The sequence below is a fragment of the Euwallacea similis genome, chromosome 7, assembly GCF_039881205.1.
Source record: "Euwallacea similis isolate ESF13 chromosome 7, ESF131.1, whole genome shotgun sequence".
Classification (NCBI taxonomy): domain Eukaryota; kingdom Metazoa; phylum Arthropoda; class Insecta; order Coleoptera; family Curculionidae; genus Euwallacea; species Euwallacea similis.
The window spans coordinates 1,091,990-1,118,500 of record NC_089615.1 but is presented as its reverse complement, the minus strand read 5'-3'; the positions used below and the strand labels follow the sequence as shown (position 1 = coordinate 1,118,500).

The 26,511-nt window shown below is 36.3% G+C and overlaps 1 protein-coding gene across 1 annotated transcript in view; it reads left to right on the top strand.

Moving 5' to 3' along the window:
* Camta (Calmodulin-binding transcription activator) overlaps positions 1-20,605 on the top strand; it is a 179,387-nt gene extending 158,782 nt beyond the window's left edge. Inside the window, exons 6-32 of the mRNA XM_066391703.1 lie at positions 238-373; positions 2,514-2,585; positions 2,649-2,840; positions 2,893-2,979; positions 3,037-3,367; positions 3,421-3,553; positions 3,610-3,837; positions 3,922-4,073; positions 4,122-4,355; positions 4,510-4,782; positions 4,841-5,011; positions 5,121-5,347; positions 5,399-5,528; positions 5,586-5,731; positions 5,789-6,114; positions 6,549-6,806; positions 8,945-9,054; positions 10,117-10,215; positions 16,485-16,552; positions 16,678-16,841; positions 16,894-17,075; positions 17,435-17,633; positions 17,696-17,830; positions 18,776-18,850; positions 19,068-19,098; positions 19,207-19,320; positions 19,380-20,605. Of these exons, the coding sequence (XP_066247800.1) occupies positions 238-373; positions 2,514-2,585; positions 2,649-2,840; positions 2,893-2,979; positions 3,037-3,367; positions 3,421-3,553; positions 3,610-3,837; positions 3,922-4,073; positions 4,122-4,355; positions 4,510-4,782; positions 4,841-5,011; positions 5,121-5,347; positions 5,399-5,528; positions 5,586-5,731; positions 5,789-6,114; positions 6,549-6,806; positions 8,945-9,054; positions 10,117-10,215; positions 16,485-16,552; positions 16,678-16,841; positions 16,894-17,075; positions 17,435-17,633; positions 17,696-17,830; positions 18,776-18,850; positions 19,068-19,098; positions 19,207-19,314 (4,267 nt within the window). The 3' untranslated portion in view covers positions 19,315-19,320; positions 19,380-20,605. The remainder of the gene's footprint in view (positions 1-237; positions 374-2,513; positions 2,586-2,648; positions 2,841-2,892; positions 2,980-3,036; positions 3,368-3,420; positions 3,554-3,609; positions 3,838-3,921; positions 4,074-4,121; positions 4,356-4,509; positions 4,783-4,840; positions 5,012-5,120; positions 5,348-5,398; positions 5,529-5,585; positions 5,732-5,788; positions 6,115-6,548; positions 6,807-8,944; positions 9,055-10,116; positions 10,216-16,484; positions 16,553-16,677; positions 16,842-16,893; positions 17,076-17,434; positions 17,634-17,695; positions 17,831-18,775; positions 18,851-19,067; positions 19,099-19,206; positions 19,321-19,379) is intronic.
* The last annotated feature ends 5,906 nt before the right edge of the window (positions 20,606-26,511 follow it).

Sequence of the window (26,511 nt, the reverse complement as noted above, 5' to 3'; positions counted from 1 at the left end):
TATAATAATATAAATATGCACGTAATAAGGTTAGTTTGTTAACACAGCTGCGACAAAATTTATCGCACTGTTGTGGTTCGATATATCGGCTCCTGAAAACACAGGAGGCAGCCAGTTGGCTGCGAATGAACATGATATGAGAATCAATTTTAAATGATTTCGACTGCAGTAAATTCTAAAACCGACCGTTAATAACACGACGAATTTCACAACTAACAAACAAATGTTCGGTTTCAGGCCTAAAAGTGGATCCATGCTATTGTACAGTAGGAAAAAAGTGCGATACCGCAGGGACGGGTATTGCTGGAAGAAGAGGAAAGATGGGAAAACCACCAGGGAGGACCACATGAAGCTGAAAGTCCAAGGAACTGAGGTAGAATGGTTTTTCATTATACGTCGCTGAAAATTTGCGTTTTTTGACTGACAATACATCTTTCCCGCAGAGACCCGGGAAAATTCAGCATGCATGGAAAATGCCATTTGCGGGCTCCTAATGAAAAGGATCGTTCGTTACACGTTCCGAAATGCACTTTTCCGTGCGTGCATGACTCTCCATCTTCAACTTTGCCTCATGCGACTACTAAACGGGTTCTTTATGTGTCGATTTTATACTCAAACTCGGAACTTTCATGTTCTCTGCGGGCATTAAAGTACATTTGCCATAATACTCCCGCAAAAATAGCACAAGTCCAGATTCCCCCAGTAACGAGATCTGACCTTTTCCTGTCCTATCGCTGTTAAAATTAGCAGAGATTCCCTGAACACATAATAAACGGCGTCAGCGGACCATTTCATCCCATCCCATTCAAAAAAAACTGCAAGCGCGTAAAGCGAAAAATAATATTTGTTTCGTCCGCAAAACTAATTCCGTTTATTTCCTTTTTCGTGGCTCGGCGCCGTTAAGACGAGGTAATTGTTTGGGTTAATTAACCGGCGTTTAAAAACATTAATCTTCGCTTAAATTGCACAGATTTCGGATATAAAAATGTTTTCGAAAAAAGCCCCACGAACGGCGAAAGCGCGGAAGGACTGTTTAATGTTTTTGTCCCGTTGCTAATGGAGGACGAAAAAGTGTGCCAGGTGATATTTCCGTGATTAAGGTTAAAGTCGGCGGATTTCCAGCATTCTGGATTTGGTAAAACGCAAATTTCTTTTGATATAAATAAGCCCCGAACGAAACGAACTACCCCTAAAGCAGGGTTAAAATGCGTGTCGTTCCTCATTTTTTTTTACGCACATATAAATTTACGTTTGATCCAATCAGTTTGTGTTTTTTCCCAACATAGGCTTGGAATGCGCTGGCCCTTGCCATTTATTAACCATTTTACATAAGGCTCAAACATCCTTTAAATGGATGAAGGCAAAGAGTCATCCAACGATGTTTCTTTTCGCAAATCTCTGTTATCACAATGCTAAATTACCTGCAAAATTTTCATTTAATTAGTAAGTAGCCCTTAAATTAGGTCGTCGGTCGAGCCCTTCCTGAAATTACTATCGTAAAAAATCGCGAAGATAATGAAATTAAGATTAGCACTGTTTCGCCAAGGGTGAACAACTCTGATAATTAGTTCTAGATAAAAATAAGTTCCAACGAAATGGATAACGTTTATTTTTAATGAAGGTTGGGAACAACACCGAAATTATCCCGTTAGGGTTGATGCAAATTGGTTTTATGGAGTTTTTGTAATTTATTTTTTCCACGAGCGTGCGGTTAAATTGATTTACCGCCCGCTTTTACAAGCTGGAAGTAGCACTTTACAGTACGAGTACGGTAAAAAGTTTTACTGGCACAAAGACTGGCGATGTTTGATTACATCAATGGCGGAAACAATGAGTCTACATCTTTTGAGGGAAATAGAAGTAGAGCTACCTCCTCGGCGTAAACTTCTCAGTGTACTCCAAGAAGTCCACATAGTTTAATTGCAGTTTTTAACTAAGCTTTTCCACTTGTTTTAATATGATAAAACTTTCATGCTTTTCGCAACTTCCCGGCTGAAAGATAAAGCATCTAGAATAGAAAATTAAACGGCGTATCTCTAAATCCCTCTCTCGTGAGGAGTTACAATAAAAAAACCACCCTATCAATTGAATTTGTCTAATGTGAAGCTCGGAATAAAACCTTTTACCACCCTTAGATCTATCGAAAAAGATAAAATGTTCCTCTTTAATTCGGTTTAATTCAACAGCCTGAATGGTTACATTTTCCCTTGGACAGCTCTAAAGCTCTCAATTCAGTCATTCGATTCGAACGGTGGAGCTTTTGCAGTGACGTTATCGGAACGTTCTAATTAATGATAATCTTAAGCTTTCGCGAGTAATTCGGAATAAAAGTTTTTGTGTTCGTGTTTTGGAGCTGAGTTGGACAAATTTTAGGTCGGATTTTTTGAGGAAGTTTAAAGGTTTACAAAATAACGCGAAAACAAGCTTTAATTTGTAATTTATTTTCTGGCCGTTCCAATCGTCCACAAAGACTTTACTACACTGGAGCTTTACGTCCATCCTTTTTCTTCCAGTGTATTTACGGCTGTTACGTTCATTCAGCAATCCTGCCCACCTTTCACCGACGTTGCTACTGGCTGCTTCAGGTAACATATACCCACTTCGTGGCTTCCAGACTTCAAATTACTATAATACATTCCTGGTTTTAGAATCCGGATATAGTCCTTGTCCACTACCTTAATGTTCCGTATCCAGATGACAACAAGCTGGCAGTGATAACACCGAATCTGGCATTGTGGGCCGACAAAAAGGAGTGGACGAAAGACGAGTTAGTGTCGCAGTTAAAGCCCATGTTTTTCAGTGAGGACGAGCCTGATCTGAACAACGAACTTGAGATATCGGTAAGCCCCATTTCCTGTATTTTTTGCATAATAAATGATGATCGTTTTGAAGAATTTTAAGCTGCAAACTGCTGAAACTGTGGAAGCTATCGTGAGTCAGCTGATGGAAAAGCAAAGAATTGCGCGACAAGCTGCTTTGGTATTTCCTATCTTTTACCAAAAAAAAAAAAAAAAATTCCGACGACGATTTTTCTAGGTGAAGCAGTTGGAGTGTGGATGTCCAGATTCCACTTGTGCGGACGGCAAAAGCTGCTCTCATCCAATGCGCAGGATAACTTCAGCCAAAGCTGGTTCACCGCTTCCTAGTTCTAGTACAAATTCCAGGAATTCCAGTATATCAAATTCCGAAAGTAACAACCAAGTTTCTTCCACTACGGGCTCTGGATCGCTGCACGTTAACAATCACAGCTCTCCCAGAGTATATTCGAGAGAAAGGAATTCACACTTAACGGTACAAAATGGAAATAATTGCTCATCGAGTTCGGGAAATACGCCTCCGCTTGTTTTGAGTTTGTCGCAAATTCAAGGTAACCAACTGTGCGGCATAATTAAACCAGTAATGCCACTTTTTAATTAACAGGAAGTGGAGGACTGCTAATCTTAAACAGCAATACGAATAGTACAAATCATCAAAACCTTGTTAACCCCGTATCGGTGGCCAACTTCATGACCTGCAATACGAATAGGGGGATAGTTAAGGAGTCGAGAACAAGGTCTTTAGTTTTAGAAGTCATGAGGTTTCTAGGTTACTCATTTCCATGGGTTTTAGTCATCTAGTTTTAAAACAAGAAGTCATGGACACCAATCCGCCATCGTCATGCCAACACGCTCCCAATAATAAACAAGAAATAAAGAATAAGCAACAAAAGGAGAATAAAATGGACATAGGAGAGAACGTTAGACAATCATTTTTTGAAAGCAATATTTATGCTGCCCAGCAGCAGAATGCACATCAACACCAACAGCAGCATCAACAGCAACAAAGTCGGAACAACATGTAAGAACATACAGTTTTCTCGCAACTCCTCTATATATTAGAATAAATGTTGACATTTTACCTTAATCTGGGATCAACCCTCAGACGGTCATTTTTCAGGTCTCAAAATCAAGCTGAAGTCATTATGTCCAGCGCTCCCTCCACACCTTCCAAACTTATGGACACCGGACATGGAGAGACTCCCAATGAAGACTTCAAGCATCAAAATTTCTCTGAAGAGACTGTTGTGCTCTTAGGTAAGTGGTAACATTTCATTTGGAATTCACGTAACTTTCGTCTCCTAGGATCGGGCTCTAGTGGATCAATAGTGAGCAAAAGCGATGGTTCTTCCATAATCAGTGGGGGATTTTTCAATGAGACTTTGGATTTGTCCCATGAAGATATCCAGAGGACTCTTTCGGCCAATATGCCTATGTGTTCAACCGAGTTAGACGGCCGTCACGGAAATCATAATACGGAAACTACTAATGTTACTCAGCAAATCAAGAAAAGAAACGAATCTACAAACAACATTACTGGCAAGTTTGGCTTAACGCACAAGTGTGTTGTGAGAAAAAGAGGTTACATAACTTACAAGAAAGTTCCTTAACACACTTGCGTAATTTCCGGCCCTGCATCCCATTTTTAGGCCTCGTGACTATTCCTTTATCTCATGTTTTCCATTTCTAACAGAAGACATTAACCCAATGGATTTCATTAACAATTGCGATGTGGTGGTATCTCCAACCCACGTAGTGGACGATGACGTCTTTGTGAACCTGGATGCTTTCGATATGCTAGGCGAATTTCCAGACCTGGAAGGCTTGGAGTCTGGCCACGCTTCCTTATTAGAAGTAAATCCGTCCGAAGCGGGCAGGACCGGACACGGCAAGAGCCATTCCAATCAGAATGCTCATCAGCATAACCAACAGCATTCACAACATAATGGAATTCAACACCAAGAAGGTTTTTTTTACTTAGAGGGCGTACCCGAGTGTATAATTAATCCATGTTCATGTCGTAGGGGCAGCAAAAATTACTGATTATTCCCCCGAATGGGCATACCCTGAAGGAGGTGTTAAAGTGTTGGTAACAGGACCTTGGCACTCCTCAGGGCCCTACACCGTTCTTTTCGATACATTCCCAGTCCCCACGACTTTAGTACAAAGCGGAGTATTACGGTGCTATTGTCCAGGTAATCTCTTAGTAAATTCTCTTCCTTAGATCTAGTGATCATTCACGAACAGCAGCCCTTTCCTTCCTTGTAATGTAACTAACTATTACAATTCTTTGTTACCTATTAGCGCACGAGGCCGGTTTGGCCACATTACAAGTAGCGTGTGATGGATACGTGATCTCCAACTCTGTGATATTCGAGTACAAGCTTCCTCCCAAAGAAGAGCAAATTGCGGCACCAGAGCCGAAAGTCGAAAGGTCCAATGACAATTTACTGAAATTCACGTTGCTGCAGAGGTTAGAGGCGATGGACGATAGATTACAGATTAAACAAGAACCAACTGATAATGATGTCGTATGACTGGCTCCTGATGGTTTAATCTTTTTCTTGAAAAGTAATTTTTAGGTCGAAGACACGGCATTATTTACGCAATCCAATTTTGAAGACCGTCTGGTAAATTTTTGCCAAAATATGACCTCGCGGATGTGGAAGTTTGGTGAAGAACTGAGTGTTTCATGGTTTGCGAGTCATAGGGGTGAGTGTACATGTCCATATATTGTATTAATTGAACAATTTTTTAATCCCTTTCCAGGTATGACACTGCTTCATTTAGCTGCATCCCTGGGCTACTCCAGACTGGTATGTGCCATGCTTCATTGGAGGGCGGAAAATTCGTCTCTTCTTTTAGAGACAGAAGTGGACGCTCTTAGTCAAGATGAATATGGTTACACCCCTTTGGTAATAGATGAGTTTTAATTTTCGTATTGTTAATTAATATTATCTCTTCTAATGTAGATGTGGGCATGTGAACGAGGCCACACCGAAACAGCTGTAATGCTATACAAGTGGAATCACACAGCTTTGAACATCAAAAACAAGCAAAATCAGTCCTCATTGGAATGCGCTCGCGCCAATAATCAGACTGATTTGGTTGATGAGTTGGAAAAACTGGAATTAAGGCGGGATAAAGCGAATATGCTTTTGCATTCCAGCCACTCTTCTGTGGAAAATGTGTCTCCGACCTTAATGAGTCCTGCCAGTAGTATTGGGTCGTTGGCTTCAATTTCGTCAACCAGTAAGAGCCATGATGGGGTATTTTTACGGCCAGGCACCATTACTAGGTATTACTCACGTTTTTAAATATCAAATTTACACTAATCATCACTTAATAAAATTCCTTTAAGAGTAACACATCAAAGTACTTCACTTTACATAATTGTTATTACAGCATACGTTGTCAAGAGAGGAAGACGTATCATTCTTTAAATAGATCACAACACGTGGTAACGGAAGCATTTATAGAATTTCTATAAACTTGTATAAAACCACAATCCCTGAGTAGGTTGTATAACTATTATAATAGTCATACAACCATAAGTTATATAACACCTCAATATCGAAGTTGCCAGAACTGGCTTTAATTATTTAAGAGCTCTAAGGTTTATAACTATAATTGGCTTACTGACGTTCCCCGCATTTCGCAAGCTTAAGTTTTATACGAAGGGGATATAAACTTTCCCATAACAACTATAACCACAAAAATGTTTATTGGCAGAAATGAGTATAGCAAGAAGTTCCTCAGCATCGATCTGGACCACGAAAATAACAACAAATTCCTGACTTCCTCACCTAGTCCATTGTTATCCGACTTATCATCGAGCACTAGAGGTAGCAATGGTCAGAAACTAATCAAGAGACCGTCCATCGACAGTGGAATTCACATGAATTGCGCAAGCAGTGTCGCCGCTGTAGACGCTTCCAATAGGCCTAAAAGTTCAAAAATTGGATCTAGAGAGAATTCCAAACTGTCGAAGTGAGTATTTTGTTATTAGATTTTCTGTTGAATGTTCAAGTTTATTTCGTTAAACCGAATTCGAAAGGGAAATTGACGATTGGGTTAATTCATTAATGACTAATTGTGGGTAGTTATCGTTGGCGGTAAAAAAAAACGAAAACACAATAACTCTGACCCTTAAAATGAATATTCCTTACATGCTTTACCTGCATTGGTCAATTTATTTATTTTACGATATCATTTTAAATGATAAACGAATTGTTTCGTTCTGTTTATCAGTTGACCTCAAGTCTATAGCTAGAAGCACTGGTTCAGCATTAAACCCACTAAAAGATCATAAACAAATATCAGCGAATTCAGATCATCATATTCATCAATGATGTACTTAAGTTATGCTATAATGGGGAAATATTAGGTGTACAACTTTGCTTCCGCCGTTTTTTTTCCGAATTTCGCGATTTTATTGTAAAAAACTAATTATACCTTTAGGATCCAAAGTATTGTCCATCGCTGGCCACTACTTTCTCCCATCTTTCGGGCAGCATACGAATCCCGTGTTGAAAAAATTGGACATCTTTTGAAGCGATCCACGATTCTATCCAATTTCTTACTTCTTCATAAGACCGGAAGTGTTGGTCAGCTAGCCCATGTGCCATGGATCGAAACAAGTGATAATCAGAAGGAGCTAGGTCAGGAGAATATGGCGGGTGGGGTAGGACTTCCCATTTCAATGTTTCCAAGTATTTCTTGACCACTTGCGCAACATGGGGTCGAGCATTATCGTGCTGCAAAATCACTTTATCATGTCTCTCGTTGTATTGCAGCCGTTTCTTTTTCAATGCTCGGCTCAAACGCATTAATTGGGTTCGATAAAGAGCACCTGTGATTGTTTCAGTTGGTTGTAACAGCTCATAATATATTACGCCGAGTTGATCCCACCAAATACAGAGCATGATTTTGGAACCATGAATAGACGGTTTGGCCGTCGACGTGGAAGCATGGCCGGGATATCCCCAAGTCTTTTTGCGTTTGGGATTATCGTAATGAACCCATTTCTCGTCCCCAGTCACAATACGATGCAGAAATCCCTTCCGTCTTTGCCTTGCAAGCAACTGTTCACAAGCGAACAGACGCCTGTCAATATCTCTTGGTTTCAACTCGTACGGCACCCAATATCCTTGCTTCTGAATCATTCCCATGTCTTTGAGGCGTTTTGAGATTGTTTGTTGAGTCACTCCCAATGATTGTGCCAATTCTTGTTGACTTTGACACGAGTCTTCGTCAAGTAATGCTTCCAAGTTCGCATCTTGGAAAACCTTCTTTCTTCCACCGCTATGTTGGTCTTCGACGTGAAAATCACCGTTCTTGAAGCGCTGAAACCACTCACGACATGTCCTTTCACTAATAGTGGCTTCCCCATAAGTATCTGAGAGCATTCGATGAGCCTCAGCAGCAGATTTCTTCATATTGAAGCAGAAAAGTAAAACCTCCCGCAAATGACGAGAATTTGGCTCGTACACTGACATTTTCAATTGCGAATAACTTTATGATGAAGACACAAATAGACTAATATTTTTATGAGGTTATGTTAACAGGTGCCCAAGGCTCCTGCATGCCCACATGGGGTTATTTATTTCGATAATTACTTACCGCTACATACATCTATTCAAAAACGGCGGAAGCAAAGTTGTACACCTAATATATACAATAATTTATAAATAAGTAAAAAATCAAAACTAATCGAATCCACCACTAGAACTTATATGAGTCAAAATTCTGAAACGGTAGGAGATCTAGCAACTGGATCTGGACTGACTCCGCCCACTTCAACTCCTAGCCTCTCATCTCACATCCTTGATCTTTATCGAACACATAATAAAACTTATGCGCTCTTTCTAACACTTGTTCAATTCCTATGTTTTGACTTGAACAAGTGACACGTGTATATATTCGTCCTTGGTGATTCAAATTCGCGGTTCGCTGTTCGAATCTCGGAATCCGTAAGAGATGTAAAGTCGGGTAAATCTTGATTTTGCAGCAATTGAGTTGCACACGTAACTTCTCAAGAAAATTATTTTTTCGGAATTCGAAAATTTAGAGTTGGTTTAGATATATCTGACAATTTCCGAGACAAAAATCCGATCACTGTTTTTCAGGATTGATAGAAGTATGTCTCTGCCACTTCAGTCTTCCCTATCCACAAGAGACAACTCATTTGAATCGGATACCCTGGAAACTAGCGGGAGGAGGATGGATTTTGCCTTGTGTAAGTCTTTTTACATTCTAATTTACATGAAAAAATTTTTTACAGTCACCTTGAGATTTTTTTGTTTCGTCAACCGTTTGCTGCAAGAAGTAATTTATTGTCTGTACCCATAAAAATATTTTGTCTGGTAACTTATAGATTTATTTATCTAAACGTCGCACGCTTACAGTATATTTCTCCTGTTTTATTTATTTTTAAGGGCATTTACACTAAAAAAAAAATCCTCAGTGTGATGATATAACTAACTAAGCGCTGTACATACTTGAGTGTAAGCACCCTTTGAGTAGTTAGAAATAAATATTAATAATCTTTCCTACTAAGGTAAGTATTAAAGTATTACACACAGAATTCCATTTTATATTATTCTACTTATTATTAATATTGCCAGCCATTTTTTTATTATTCGGCGCATGTGGCTTGGTTAAGCTGACCAACCAAGTTTTGAAACGCTTTAATCCGCAGATATTTTAACTCAATAAAGTATGACTTGTCGAATTTGTAGATATCTGTTTGTCATGGATAATTCACTTATTTACTTATCGCGAAGTTAGCTTGATGGGCTAACTGTACACGACTGCATTCTTGTGTAGTTAACTAGCTGTTTTTTACAACACGTTTTATTGGTTGTGTTAGTTTATTCAGTGCAAAAATTTTTATTATTCATGTAATACAATCCACAAGTAAGTTCGGAGATACATATACCATCATTAAATTGTACATAGAGGGTGTCTGTTTCTGAAGCTCAACCATGGAGATTTCGATAAGATATGAGAGCGGTTGACTAGAGGTAAAGCCATGAAATTGCGATGGTTTTCCTTAGCTTATTTGGCGAGGTAATTCGAACTGATTGACACTTTACTCCAATTTAACCGACCTCCTATCGTTAATGGTCCTTAAGGTTGAACTCCAGAAACGGACATCCTGTATAGCTCAGAAACCGCATATGGCAACAATAACTACTTACCTAAATTATTACATCTTATTTCAAGTTTTAAAAGACTCTTTCTCAACTTATCTCTAATAATATGTCTATTTAACGCAAATAATTTTACTTACCTCAAGGCGAAATAGGAACAGGAGGACGCAGCAATAGTCCTTTAATAGACGTGGAAGCAGTTAGCGATGAGGACGAGCGTGAGGTGTGCTCGGGAAGCGCAGTAGGTCAGTTCTTATGTATGGTCTATGTATATGTTGTCTATCGGTGTTGTCTCTCTCTAACTTACTATATTATGTTTATTGGTGTAAACCGCAGACAATTTACTGAAATATTGAAAATGTTGCGTGGAACTCAAATTTAAGAACCTTTCTGTTGGAAAAATCTAAGGATATAAAGCTTGTATATACAGTAAACGTAAATTGCTTGCGGATTGGTGTTGTCTATGGTTTTTGTCTAGCTACTAATGTCTTATTCAATATGTGAGTGGTTATAGAGAATTTGCTCTACAGCCTTGTCTCTTCAGTGAAATTGACACACTAAATGTAAAATTTTTCAAAACCGTTCAAAAATCAAACATTTATTATCATTTCACTAGACCTCATTCAGGGGACATTAATTATTCCATGTTTGGAAAAACAGGTCAACTTCACTCAGAGAAGGCCTATACTTGCCTTTTTTCAATTTATTCTGTCGGGTTCACTGTTCAGGAGTCGGATATTAGATTATCGTGAATCGTTCTAATCAAGAAATCAAAATACTAATTAGGATTACGGGTTGGAAGCTTCAATGTTTCGACTTTTCAGCAAATATGAGAATATATAGAATTATGACATAATACCAATATGTGTTTATACGATAGCTGGAATATGTACTCAGGATGTCCCAGAAATAATGCTAAAAATGAGTGTTGGGTGCTACGGAGCAAAACAAATGGAGTCATTCAGCTGAAGTTGCTTGTTTTCGTTCTACAGGGTGTAAAATACATTTTTTTTATACTGTAAATTGGTACTAAATCTCACAATTTTTGATTTATCGGCTTAAAATTGCTTCTCAGTGGGTTTTGGGGTAAAATAAATTCCTTTAAAGTCTCTGTTCCCAGCTTGTTGATGAATGAGGCCTCATGTGTCTTACCGAGGTACAAACAAATCGACCTAGCTTTTTTTTTCGGTGTCGGCAACATTAATATTTTTAGGAATTCTAATACTCTGAGCTTTTAAAGGCATCTTCTATAATACTTTTTGGTGAGAAAATCGAGGCACGAATAAATCAGACATACGTTTTTTTCTTCAATCGAAAGCTCGAAGAATTATCTATAAAATTATCGTGTTTAACAGATTCAAGATCGTTGTGACGGGACACGAAAAAAGCCACACAACTAATGGGGAGAAGGTATTTTCTGACTTATATTTTATGTTAGAATGGCACATGGGCGCCTTTTTTGGAATTTTCACTGACGCTTTCAATATTAATAATTAGTCATATCTATGTTAAGGAATAGATTATTTCATCCGTGCGATAAATAAATCGAGTCATATCTTCACGAGTGCCTAAACACAATCAGTTAACTAAGAGCAAAAAGAGAAATATGATTTTGTCTAACAAACAAATTGTAAAAGGCACGCTGCTGCTGAAAGATACCTGAAACTTCTAATAATAGACAATTAGATCAACAAACTTTAAAACGATTTTAAGAAAAACTTAGGAGACTGGGTCTTTTGGTTCAAAACTGGTTAATGTAAGACCTAGTGCAAAAAAATATAGCAGAATTTATTATACTTAAATTTACCTACGCCACTCATCTGGATTCCAGCCACTATAATTTTTACGTTTAGAAAGGAAACTGCAACTCGACCATGATTTTCAGCTTGGCCCAACAATGTTTGGTAGGAGTAAGTTAATTATTCTCATAATTATTACCCTCAAATATAATTACCGGCTATTTTAATTACTTTTCATTTATAACTAACACGATGACAACAATCTTATAGCTTAAATATAAACAAATGCTTTTGAGGTTATGATAACACAAACGCCAGAAATAGCGGGAAAATCTCTGATAGTATCATCTCGTCTCTCTCTAAGTCATATGACCTAAGAATCACGGACAAAGACAGATACATGGCGAACCAATCGTGCATTACACATATTCACGTCCTTATCCGGCTTTCGTCTAGATGTTTTCGTACTCTGTTTTACCTGCGGTAAAAAAATGACCTACTTTCTTCAGAGCTATCTCTTTATTAAACAAACTATCCCCTTCAGCTTAGGCTGAAACGCCTCGCAGTGGAATGTGTGGAATGTAGATCAGTACAGGTGTATTGGATATAACCGGATTTTGGTGGCGCCATCGTTTTTTGCCATCTAACTGGGGCGCGTAGTGGAATGCATGCAATATGGATATCACCGGTTCTTTGCGTGGTTTTTTCCGCGAATGATTTTTAAAGAGACAAGAGTATTTATACATTCACGGTGAGTTTTTTTTTTATGATTAATGAAGGGGCCTCGGAAATTAGCAGAATTACAAAATTGGTTAAATGGGGAAAGAATTCCAGCTTTAGGGAACCAATTTAAAATCACTTTTGATTTCTTAATAAAATCCATGATTTACTAGACATTTAACAAAAATCAAATTTTGTCAATTTCTCTTAATCGATCTAGCAGTTGGTTCTCGAGAAATTATGCAAATATTTTTTTTTTAATTGAAAACATAGTAAATTATTCCTTATTTAAAAATGTATTTTTTCAAGCTTTAAAATGATATCAATAAGTAGACAGTTATTTTTCAAAATGGCGGACTCACAGCCTTTTTTTAATCCAATATTGCAATTTTAATATAGTTGGCCGTAAAATCGTTCATATTGATTTATTATTTCGCTCACTGGGTGCAATAGTGGTACATCTCGAAAAATGACCATTTCCAGTTAATTGAATTATAATACTGCCATAGTTGTGCTTTACCAACCAACAATACTTGCATATTTTTACCTCAGCATGGTACCGCTGGATGGAACTAGTGGCACTATTGAATTTCACACGTTTTTCAACTTTGACACATCCAAAACCGACACATAGCTCAACGTGTTAGTGACTATGTCAATGTGAACAATGTTAACAAACACAACAGTGGCAAATTTTCAATAGTACGATAAAGCAGATTAAATATTTTAATTTTAACGAAACAATAGTAACTCGTTTGAAGTTATGCCAGTATTGTCTGTTAAAATGTTACAATAAACTCCCATACCATAACCCTGACGCTTTTTTCTATAAAACTTCGTTTAGTCAAGATGACTACAAGAGTGTAAGCATTAAATCGAAAAATACGCGAAGAGGTGCGGACTTAAACTCTTTTGAAAAGGTTGATCTACAATGTGTGTACCGAGATATTATACGGATTCCAAAGAAAAAATATGACGATTTGATGGATTTGTTAAAAACAAATACCATTAAAAAATATCACAGTCGCTTTTATAATGGGCTAAAACGTGCCAAAGACTAAAGTTTTATTTTTTCTTTATCATTTCTAGAATAGTAGATTTTTGTTTACTACTTATTTGCAGATTGGTGCAAATTAGGATTTTATTGTTTTTTTTTTGTTAGTTTAGTAATTTTAAGTTCGCGCTTAACCTCGCAGTTACTAAACTATATTATAATACCTAATTTTTGCTAATAAATTTCCCAAAGCTATAAACGATAGTTTTATTAAGAATTTTTGATTAATATATTTCCGTTAAGGACGAAAATTCTATAGGTATAAAAAAGTCAATAACGGCACATCTAGGTGTTTAAAAAAAATGTAATATTGAATTTTTTTCAATTTCATTTCAGAAATAGGTAATTATCTCAAAAGTAATATTTCTTTGATTTGCCACTATTGCACCCCGTGAGCGATTTGTTCGACACTGACAGCCCGCATCATTTAAGTCAAATATAAATTTAAGTTTTTGAATTGCTTTGATAATTTTTTTTCAAATTGAGGAATTATTGAATGTGCATAATTTTTTGAAATGAATTGTTGAAACCTGAAAAAGCGGGATAATGTCGAGTGTTATTTTTTCTATAGGAAACAAAAAAAAATGAAATTTACGGAAAAAGTTATAAATCAGTAGAAGCAGTTGAAGCTTTCGATTTTAACGATGGGCGTTCAATTAGAAGAGCTACAATTTCAGTTTTGAAGCGATGCAATACATGTATAAATAACAATGGAAAACTTTTTGAATAACTGTATTATTAACAATTAATTAGGTAATTAATAAATAATTATTCATAAATAAATATTAGATTTTTTCACAGTTAAAATAAATTCTCATCAAAATAATTTAAGAACTTAAATTTACGTCTGATTTAAATAATGCAAATTGTTAATCTCAAAGAAATAATTAATCAATATGAACAATTTCATGGCCAACAATCTTAAAATTGCAATATCAGATTAAAAAAAAGGTTGTAAATCCGCAATTTTGAGAAATAACTGTCTACTTATTGACATCATTTTAAAGCTTGAAAAAATACATTTTTAATAAGTCGTAACCTACCATGCTTTCCATTAAAAAAAGGAAATTTATGTCATATCTCAAAAGTGACAGCTGTCAGAAAAAATCTGATTAGCTTATTTTTTTCAGAACAAAATTATCTATACAATATTCGTATTTACACATTTTCTCTAAAACTAATAATTACATGGCTAGATCGAGTAAAAGAATTCGACAAAATTTGGTTTTTGCTAAATATCTAAAATAGTAAGACATGGACTTTGTCAAAAAAACAAAAATCGATTTAAATTGGTTCCCTAAAGCTGCAATTCTTTCCCCATTTGACCAACTTCGTAACTCTACTAGTTTTCGAGATCCCTTTACTAATAATGAAAAAAACTTTCCCTGTATATTAAAGGACATTTAGAATTAATTTTTGATAAAACTAAAAGAGGTAAATACTATGTAAAACTTTATATTTTCAGAATGAGCTTAACGAGGGCTAAGTGATGAGTACATAAAATACACGTGTCCCACTACAAGAACTTTAACTTGAATTTCTAAATCAAAATTGAAAAGTTGTAAGAAAAATCGTGATTATCCAGTAATTTTCCCTCAGAAGTCCACATAAGAACATGAGATTATCTTTATGTAACACATGGAGCGCGGTTTCTTCCATGGAGGTTAGATTCTGTTTAATTTTAAAAGGTTTATCTAAAATTAGTTTTGACCTAATTCTGAACTCTTATAGGTTTCCTGAGGTAAAGTTTGAAGTTCTGCTGTAGCTGAAATAAAGTCAAGTTTAGGAACCTATTTGGGAGGAACACAGTAATTTACGCCTTTAGAAAGAACAAGATTTTGAGTCTCAGAGAGGTTTTTGTTGGACAGATTTATTACTGGCTTTGCAACTACACATATTGTTGTTATTATTGCTTCATGTTCATCCGAGCCCTTAGTAAAAGATTAATGTAATTCTCAGGTACGTTTAACTAAGAATAGTACGCAGTTGCACCCTTACAGAGTTATGAGGCCTTGTTACCAAAATAAATTTATTTATAATTCATCAAGTTAGCACTACTGTTAAAAAAGTTATGTCGATTTTTATATCTCGGTGACGTTCATTTCTACCTGCTGTACTTTCTAGGTAGTACTGAAGTTTAAAAAATATGGAAAAAATAGGATGTTTTGTCCTATATTTTTGCTGTGCTATGAAGCAAAAAGAATAAAAAAGTTTCTAGAAAGAACAGCGAATTTGATTTTCCGAAAGGAAATGGTAATGGCGCCCTACAAAAAATTAGGAGGGTAAAATAGATATCTTTGATAAAATACATTCTGTACACTGACCCTGTACATTCCTTTTTAAAAGGCGTAGTTAATTACTTTTTACAAATAAAGGAACAATTTTGTAATCTAAACCAGTGACTAAGGTTCACCTCACAAATAATTAGATAATTAAAGCAGGTACCTTCATTTCGCAACAAATTGCACCAGTAGCACCAATGATTACTGTAGGTTTGTAGATACGGGACATAACTTGAATCAGATGAAATTTGTGCCACTTCGCTCCTCCCGCAGAAACCTATTCGTTACATAAAACAATGAATTTCCTAACTTGTTACATAAACAACTGCTATAATTTTCTCCCTAAGCACTTTCAATATTCCAAGTTTTACAATATTCCAGGTTTTAGTGTTTTGAAATTCGTAGTCAATTCGCTGATATTTGCTTTCAGTTCTACTTTTTAACTTCTCTGTAAATAAGCGATGCATGGTGCTTTGAAAAATTTGCTGCTTTGTAGTATCTGCACCCGGCGTATTGAAAAATATTGTAAATATAGCTTTACTTGTTTGCTGTACTTACCTGTTTAAAAGCTTTCTCCTCATTTCCCTTTTTCAAAAATTTACATCTTAATAACTGTTATTTGATCTACTGCTGATGCAGCTCTGAAACTATTAAATTTTATTATCGTTTTTGTGTTTTTGTCGTATGATTCTTAAGGCAAGATAACTATACGTTTTCAGGGGAACAAGATGCGAGGGTCTTGACATTAGCCGAGCAAATCATAGCCGCCATGCCAGACAGAATCAAGGTAAATCTACTTAGTTCAATCACACATTTTGTATTGGGAAACGTCTCGATAATGCATCTATGACTAAATCTAGGCAAGGATCTAATTTTTTCTTTATGTTATCTATGATCTTAAATGTTATCTAGAATGAGTCTGAAGACCTCCTCATGGAAAGCAGTCCGGGACCACCTGATTCGCAACAACCAAGCGAGACTTTGTATGACGTGTACATGGAACCGCTACTTGAGCCTTCCTCTTCAAGTTTCGAATCTTCGGAGTTCAATTTTGAATTCTCCGACAACAACTATAGGTTTAATTTCACCAGTGTAAATTCCAGTAAAGATAACACTTGGATTTTTCAGGTATTACGATGTGGCTACTCCCCAGTCAAGCTTAAGCCCGGCCTCCTCCAGCTGCTTACAATCGCCTTGTTCTTTCACCCTGGATTCACCATCTCCTCCTCCAACTACAGCAGATTTTTGTGAATTTTTCCAGGCATCAGGAACTGTGTTTGAGAAAGATTTCTCCAACCTAACCCTTTCAGGTAGGCCAAAAGATGCTAGCGAATATAAAATTCATGTTACGATCGTGCGATAAAGTCATATTAACGCAGGCATTTGCATGTGAGCAACAATTTGTTTATCACGCAAAAGAGTTGCATGGCAATATCAGTGACAATGAGCCGGCATGGAAATTTAACACGTTTCCGTGACAATACAGGCGTACGGAATATTGCTCTTTACTGCATTTATTTATACAGGGTCCATTTCCGGAGACACTCGAAAGCAGAACATTGTACTTCACACTTTCCGAAAAACCTTTTCCCGCCCTTCTTGTATGCGAATCATTACATAAATAGCTATTTCCTCACTTGTTAGGTGAAATTTATGCCTGTTGTTTTAGATCGAGAGCAACGTGAATTATATGAAGCAGCCAAAATCATTCAAAAGGCTTATCGCTCGTATAAAGGAAGGCAGCAACAAGAACAGGATAAAGAAAGACAAGCTGCGGTGATTATCCAGAACTACTATAGGAGATACAAGCAATATGCGTATTACAAGCAGATGACCCATGCTGCGACTGTAATACAGAACGGATTTAGGCAAGTATTCTATCATGTTTTGGTCTAGTATGTAAAATCGCGGGACATTGGGCGTGATTTAGGTCTTATTGCGAACATAAACGCTTCAAGAAGAGCCAAGAGGCTGCAGTTTGTATCCAGAACTATTACAGGAACTACAAGGAGGCAGTGGGAGGTAGAGGGAGTCGAGAAGGGACGCCGGCCAGTTCCGGGCTCAAGTAAGGAAAGCGAAATCGTAAATGGGTCTTTTGGTAGATAAATTATTGTTTTTGCTTCATGGAGATCGTTGCTAAAAGGTCCTAATTACTTGTGGTGGAATCGATTACCTTAGGTGTTGGGCTTTGTTAGCTGTGTGTTAAGTGTTATGTTAATACTGTGAGCTTTTAGATTTTAGGTACTAACCCACGCTTCGGCAATAATCCTATCAACTTCAGGCGAAAGCAAGCGGATCCAGCGAATTTTGTTACTTTCTTTGAGACTGCTATCTACGTAATTGATAAATTATAAAGTAATGCGGTCCTAGATTTTTATTGGGCATACAAAAACTTTTTCTAATTCAACCAATCCCGTAGCTCCAACTGATTTATAGTCTCAAAATAGGCATCAAATTTCGCTCCGTGTTATTTGGCCAAACATTTATTTTAAAAAACGTGTAATTATCAACAAAATAAAGCAATATAAAACGGTGTTTTAGTATTGCATCTTTGAAATGCCAGTCCTGCATAATAATATGCATGTTTGGGATTAAATTCGTCGCAGTTGGGTCCATTGTTCATCATGTCTTGCCTATCATCACTGTCCACCATTTTTGTTATTTCCCTAATAATTATCTAAATTACTGCGAACACCGTTTGGTGATATCTTTTTTGCTTTTCAGGGTATTTATTTAAGTCAAATTTGCCCGTATTATGTAATGTGCAAACGATTCACTACTCCTCGGCTACTCGGTCATGTGCCGTGTAGAAAACCGAGATATTTCAAAAATCAAGACGATTAAATGTGTAGCCTTCTCTTCACCCCCTACCTGCTCGCCTCGTACAGTTGTCTTATTGTAAATAATCACTTGAACTAAACTAACATTGGTGTGCTGTATATTTCTGTGTAGAGGCATTTACAAATTGGCTTTTGCCGTTGATTTAGCTGAAATGGAAATTTTGTTTTAGGCGAACCTACTCGCAAAGGCGACAACACCAAGCCGCCAGGAAAATCCAGCAGTTTATGCGACAATCAAAAAATAAGTAAGTAGTCACTTGACTAACTAATATTTCGTTATGTACGGAGAATGGTGTAATTACGCAAATGACAATTAAATAGGGTAATTTAGCAAATTACGAGCGACATTAGAAGTCTTGGGCTCATGATAAAAACTCAAACTATGTTAAACAAGGCATAACTTTATTAACAACATTAAAACAATAACATTATAATTTAACTCTTTTCAATGCAACATAAAAGTATTTGGGATGAACCAGTTGGATCCTCAACGGTAAGGACATTGCTAAAATCAGCCTTAGTTTCAACGTGGCGTTCTATTTCATATTTCTCTAAACAGGAGAGAATAGAGAAGATAATCGAATATTATTTCAACTTTTAGGTTACAGAGAGAACGAGCCGAAAAAGAGAGGCAGGGGGGCCAGTCAGCGGATGTCCCCCCAAACTTACTATCTCCAGGGGGCTCCTCCAATTGCACCGTCATAAATAACAACAGGTAGAGTTTACCAATTAAACCAAACAGTACTTGCTTAGGCTTTATTAATTGATCAACAGGTTAAATAGTACAGAACATCAAGGCGAATCAAAGTTTTCCGGAAATGAGCGGCGGAATTACTGAGACTACTTTCAGTTCCTTCATACATTTATTGTTGTAAAAGAGACTACTTTTGTAGCTGTCTTGTAGTCCTAGCCACGTGTTTATTATCTACTGTATACTCATTTACAAGGCGGAGCCACATAGAGGCAAAGTTCAAATAATATTTGATCAGAGCGCGTTTTCAAGGCTCTTTAGTGCATAACCAAACTATTCAACACCACCTTGTCTACCGTTTTTGCCTCTAATTTGTCCGTTTATATGCATTCAATGAATGGAATGCAAGGATCGACATAAAAGTGAGATTGTATTAGAAAAAAGTACGAACTTTTAAATAGAACTATATTTCAGAACTATATAACGTCGAGCTGTGATTGTAGGAATGAGTACACTTTTTCAGCAAGTTACTAGGACTCAGTACTTTGCTATCGAGTTTCTTGAGACATTCCAGTCGCGAGGCTTTGACCTAAGTAATAGGTACTAAAACGATTCATACTGGTACGACTGAAAAAGTGTTTTGTTGTTATAGTCGAACTTTTTAGTCTTAGCCTTAATTATTAAGCCTCGTTTACTGAAATATCTACATTTCATTTTTTCATTGGGTACGACCTATTATTACGTGTTTCGTACTTAAAGTTACCTGCATACGTTCTTCTCTTAACCTTATTTGTGACTCACTGCCACGGTTACTTAATAACGTTGTGATTGTTCATTTCTCTGTTACGTGTTTTAGCAATATAATTAATGAAATGAATCTATAACTAATGGCGTTTACGCAACTCTCGGAAAATTCGCGATGTTTCGGTTCTCTAAACGTCTAAGTAGAGTAGACCTTCTACTAATAACTTCGCTCATACATATCACTCTAGTGTATAATACGTATCTATAGTAATACTTGATTATTAACCCTTCCCCGATAAATTGATTGACTAGTGTGCGATTCAAACGCGTGCTTTATCCGAAAGTAGGGGGCCCCAAAGTTCAAAAAATGTTCTGAATCGACAAAAAACAGAAGAGCAATGAAAGAATAGAGCATGACCAAGAGACATGACTAACGTTGTGTAAAGCGGAAATGGAGACAGGGAAAAACACATATAAATTATTATTTTTTAACAGTTTATTTTATTTACAAGTGGTCAAAGTGCATTATGCTGATTCCAATGCGTCTTTGAATCGCACGCCCGGGTGTGTAAATATGTAAAGGAAAATAATGGATTCGTTGGTGCTCAATGAGATGCACAAACTTCTGACATACAAATTGTATCTTTTCATAAAGTGTATGTTGTCAATTAAGAATGTAGATAGAAGGGCAAACGCATTTATTCTTTTAACGAATGCCTTTGTACCATTTCGGCCTCCAATCTCTGCTCTAATCTCAAAACTAGATGATATTGTGCGAGCACTTCCTTCGAAATGGCACAAAGTGCATTCAAGCTGCGAATAAAAGAGTACCTGCAGGCAGGACATGTTCCACGGAGAAAGCACTACAAACGACCCTCCTTTGTAAAAAGCTGTTGTTTTGTTTGAGAGATTTTATTCTTAAAATTTATCGATGCAAAAGAAAACACTATACAGATAACTCTTTATGTAAATTTTTAATGTTGATATACATATTATATATTGCATTATAATTATCGCTATTAAACCAACATTTAACGGTAGCTTGTACGTCTCTTTAAAAGGAAAGTACACATAAGTTACTAACGTTTCAATTTTAGATAGGAGAATTTACATTATCTAGGAGTTAAATGCTTACAATTAATCAAAACAATGGTCACTAGTCATTCGTTTGCTGCTCTTTGTAATTCATATGTAAAGAGAATATAATAACTTTTGATCCATTATAAATTGCGTGTTTTTCGTGTATAAAAAATGATTAAATCTTTGTTTATTGGTTTACTCATTCAATTCTATAGAAATTAAATGTGTTGCGTCTAACTTAATACAATCCAATATGTTTCTGTAACGATTAAGTGTAACGCAATGAAATATTTACCTTATTGCTGCCTAATTCCGGCCTATGGCGATCAAAAGCGTTTTATTCTCTTTAAAAAAACACCCCAAGTTGTCTAAAAAATTTTCTTAGACGTTCTAACGGTTTATCTGAGACACCAACACTTCCCTTCTTGGCAACTTGAGGCATTTTTTTCGAAAGCAATCAAAAACCTGGAACAATCCAATTTTAGTAATAAGCCATGTTACCAGCATACAACCTGTACATAAACTGCACAGTGCTTAGAAGAAAATGCGAAACCTTTTTGATCCAACGGAAATTTGCAGTGTTTATTTATTTCACTGCATTAACAATGTTGCGAAACCGAGTTTGGATCATTGACGCTTTCGAACAGAGGGGCAGACGAGTTAAGTGAAAAAAGTTAACACCAAAATATATCGAAAGAAATGTAAATTTGTATTTTACATTGGTAGATAAAAGTTTTATTAAAACATATATTCAATTTTAAATTTTATATCTAGTAGAACACTATGCTAACGAGTTTATTTAAGATATACTGTAGTGAGAAAGATATTTTAGTGAAGAATTATTTCCTATTTGAGACATTACTAAATAAGCTTTAATACCGACTTATACGATGAAGTGGTTGTCGATTAACCCGTTCGAAGGAACTGCTTCATTCCGTTGAAACCGAGATGATAGTAGTTGACATACCTATAGGAAATTTTGACTATTGTAGATTGAAAAGAAACTGCTTATTTTTTATACATAGCCATGTCATAGACAGTACACAGTTATTTGATATGTTTTCTGTTCTCCTTCTATGGAATACAAATTAAAAAATATGAGACAGGACTGGGACCAACATTGGAATTGATATGGTACAGACGAGGATGGGAAAGACCTAATTTCTAATTTGGGTCTGTTTTGAAGTAGTGTAGCTTGCACTAGAATAGCTAATTTAGTCATATGCTTATCCCTCTGTCCCTAATCCTCTTGATTTAGTGATCGCGGTTATAACGACCAATTTTGCTCCAATAGCATCTCTATTAAGGGTATTGAAGGCAGGGTAAAAAATGTGTGTGTCAGTTTTTTCTTAAGCCCAGATACTCTCGAAGCTTAGAACTCTTTATATTATAGTGCATTGTAAAGAAGACTATAGCTAAAACAGAGCCTACTTTCCTGCAAAATTGATTTTGTACGACAACCCATCTGCACACACGAAACATAAACATCTTATTTTCTTCGGACGTGTTCACACATCGTAAAATTTTACTTTTGGCGTAGAAAAACGCACTCATCCTCAGATACATTCAGTTTACAGCGAACCATATCAATTTACTACCGAATACATGTTCCTAGCATTGATAAAAACACAGTTTTTATCGCGACAACAAAGCAGACTTTTATCACTGTCCTCGAGGCAAAACGACCTTGTTTGGATATTTTCGCGCGTGAACTTTAACGTAACAATAACCGATTTGATGTCATATACCGAATCGTCGTGCTAAAACTCCCATGATTTTTAGTTTATTTAAAAAACTATAAACAATCGCGTAGGACTTATGGAAATATTAACGCATGATTACACATATTACGAATAATTTCGTGCCAGCACACCAAATTTACCCGTTAAAGCATGGGCTCTTGTTATATGAAACAAATTGCCCACATAGGACTCATACTTTTTACCTAGTTATGGAGTCTTTTATCGATTTAGGTTAGTTCAGGGCCCATTTATCATTCCCAAATTGTATTGGTAAATTTTGCTCTCAGAGCTACAATTATGCTAATAAGGTTTTACGTAGGTGCAAAAGTTGAACACATTATAATCGATTCTTTATTATATACCATCCTTAGAAGTGAAAATCATAACCCAAAAAAGTAACAAAATCTATAAAATACTCTGTAACTCAGCACAGGTAGATGGAACGTATGAAAAGTGCGATGATGCAGTCGAGATCAACTGGGTGACCTCTATTCGCGATTATTATCGAATTTTTCTTAATGAATCATCCTGTATGGTAATAATTGTTTTCAGTTCTTTCCTTCGCGTGAAATAAAAAATAAGCAGTACTTCAGAACTATAGCATGTAGTTGCACAGTACCTACTTATATCTAATCTATTTACCTGTTTATTAACTAGGCGTTAAAACTTGTTACATATACACACACACTTTTAAAGGTCACATGTATATGAAAAATTATATACATGGTCACTTTAAGTATTTCTCAATGGTTATTGAAGTTGCACTCCTCTACCCGTTTTGTTGGATATTTTTTAGAGTCTTATAGTTACGTACCACCAATCGGAAATTTGTTAAGTGATACAAATAAGTTTGTTAAGTTTAATGACTCCTGTTGCAAACGGATATTGACTATATATTTATTTTTGTGATTATCGCGCGTATACTATTTATTAATTTTGGTAGCTTGGCTGCTTTATTATTATTATTATTATTATTATTGTAATATTTGAAAAAGTACATTTAAAACGCCTCTGTTGTAGATTTAGTCACGTATTTAATATTATTATCAGATTATTCATAGTCACATTGAAAATTCTTATTATCCTATATTGTCTAAAAGTATCATTCCATTAAAAATAAAATTCGCAACATCAAAAAACTGCATGTACACAGTATTGCATTTTATATATTAAGTCGAGTTGACAGTATTTTTGTTTATTGTGCTTATTAGAGTGCAAATGTTAACTATTGGTACATATTATTGTGACTAATAAACACTTCTGAATTATTATGTTTGTGTTTGTATTTCTTTTTCCAAAAAGACACTATTTAATCGTCAATTGCGACAAATCCAGGCAAATTTAACACCTAGGGGAAGTAGCGCTCGGCCATGGCAATCGTTAAATAGTAAGACTAATTAGACTGTTTCAGATTGATAGTAAAAAGATACACTCGAGAGCATCTGCGCGTACTTTTACTTACCAAAGGAAAGCCCTGACGTGGGTCGTTTATGCATACTACACGATATGCTTAGAGGCAACCCAGATCTGGGCAGAAATTCCACCAATCGACCTCCTCCTGGAGGAGCGCGCTAATTTCAGCCCTCTCTCTCAGGTAACGGAGGTAGATAGGCGGAAGACCGGACGAACGACCATCTTGAAGTAGTGGACAAGGGTCAATGGACTATGTGTTTGATCCCTGAACGAGACCTATGAACGTTGTGCGAACATAAGTGCCTGAACTTCTATCTAACCCAGGCGCTCAGCGGACATGGTAGCTTCGAAAGCTACACCCACGGAGTAGCGAAAACGAGCCCGGATTGGGGGAACTACAGAGTTATCGATACCGTAATACACTGCTTTTTCGAATGTCCGTTATTCAGAGAGCAGCGAGACGCGCTAAAAGAATGTGTGGACAACTTAACTTCCAACCTCTCCCATTAACGGGATGTTGGAAGACAAAACAAAGTGGGACAGCCGTAGTAATGGCATTTCTGCGATAGTTAAAAAGAAGGAGCGCTTGGAATATGCCACTCAAGAGGGGCAATAACTCTGGGCCTAAAAGCAATTGACAGCCGAATCCCAAAGCCCCTTGACATTGCCGTTTTATCCCTCAAAGATAGTTCCGGGTCGTTGTAGGCTGTAGGAAAAGAAAACCCGTGATTTTTAATGAGTAGTCATCCCAGCAAATCCCACATTATCCGATCACCAGAATATCAGACCAGGTATCTCAAAAAAATATACCTCGAGAGAAAAAGACCGGTTCAGGTAAGTTCGTTATATGAAATGAGAAAGAGCTTTAAATACAGAAGTTAAAAAGCTACAAGTAACCGGAAAATATTATTGGATGCTCCAAATAATATTGCAAAAATGTTAAGTTGGTTCCTTTTATAGTGGAACACCCTATATATTTTTCAGTAGCTTGATAGAGTTCTTTTTTAGTTATAAAAACGTTCAAAATATTGACATTTGGTTTAGCCGTTTTCGAATTATTTGCATCTATAAATCATGATTTTATCATTTAATCGATGGAGAAACTGAATTGTAGTTACCGAGATTACATATTATGTCAATGCTAAATTATTCATGATTTATAAACGCAAATGGCTGAACCAGATATCATCATATTCTGTATTTTTTTAAACTAGAAAAATATCTATCAAAACGTTGAAAAACATACTGAGCGTTCTGCTAAAAAATGATCAACTTTGTATTTTTCCTAGTTTTGCCCTGTTTTTTGTTGCATCCAACTGCATTTTCTGACATTCAGCATTTAGAGGTGACCTTATAATTTTTGATACGTAAAGTTATTTTCAGTCTCTAATAATAAACTCACCAGAAGCCGCCTAAATATAAGAAACTTCCTATACACAACCTGTACCTTAATGCCACATTAAAAACAAATTTCATTCTAATTAAACATTTCAAAATTGCCTTATAATCAAATCTATCAAATTTCACACAAATCGAACAAATCGTTTTATGACGGAGAACTCAAAAGAAGAATTAAAATTCTCCCAAACGCCCTAAACGCTTTCGCAGTGGTGTAAGCTCATAAACGTGCATTGTCTTTATATTATAATGTTAGCCAATTATTCTTTAAATTATTTAGTGTTTGTGCTAAAAGTGAAAAGTGTTCAAAAGGTAACGTTAGAAACAAATCAAAATTAACGATGAGGCCATATCGCATCTACCTTTAAAAGTAGGATCGTTGTAGGTATTTAGGTTTGTAACAAACTTGAGAGATAAAAAATGGCACTCGTCCTAAATTTCAGTTTACTGGCCAATGAACTTTAGAAACTTCAGAGAAGAAAGTGCGGAATTTCATTGAATCGTTTTTCGAATCAGAGAATATACGGTACAGACACATGGGTTTGACTCAAAGGCGATCGCGGCTGACCACATAATGTGGGGTTGCCTTCCATCCAGGATCACAGACCGACTAAACCCCTTCCCTGATGCCGCCGTGGGGCACTACTTCAGGGACCCCGTTTCGATCTTTAATTCCGATCTCTTGCAATTTCGACTGTTGCCTTCATGATGCCTTTGGTCAGTCGAAGCGAAAATCACAAACAAAACAAACAATTACAAAGTGAAAACTGCAGAATTATAAAGTATTAATAATAAACTATCATATACTTTGTAATACACAGTCCAGTCCCATGTAGGC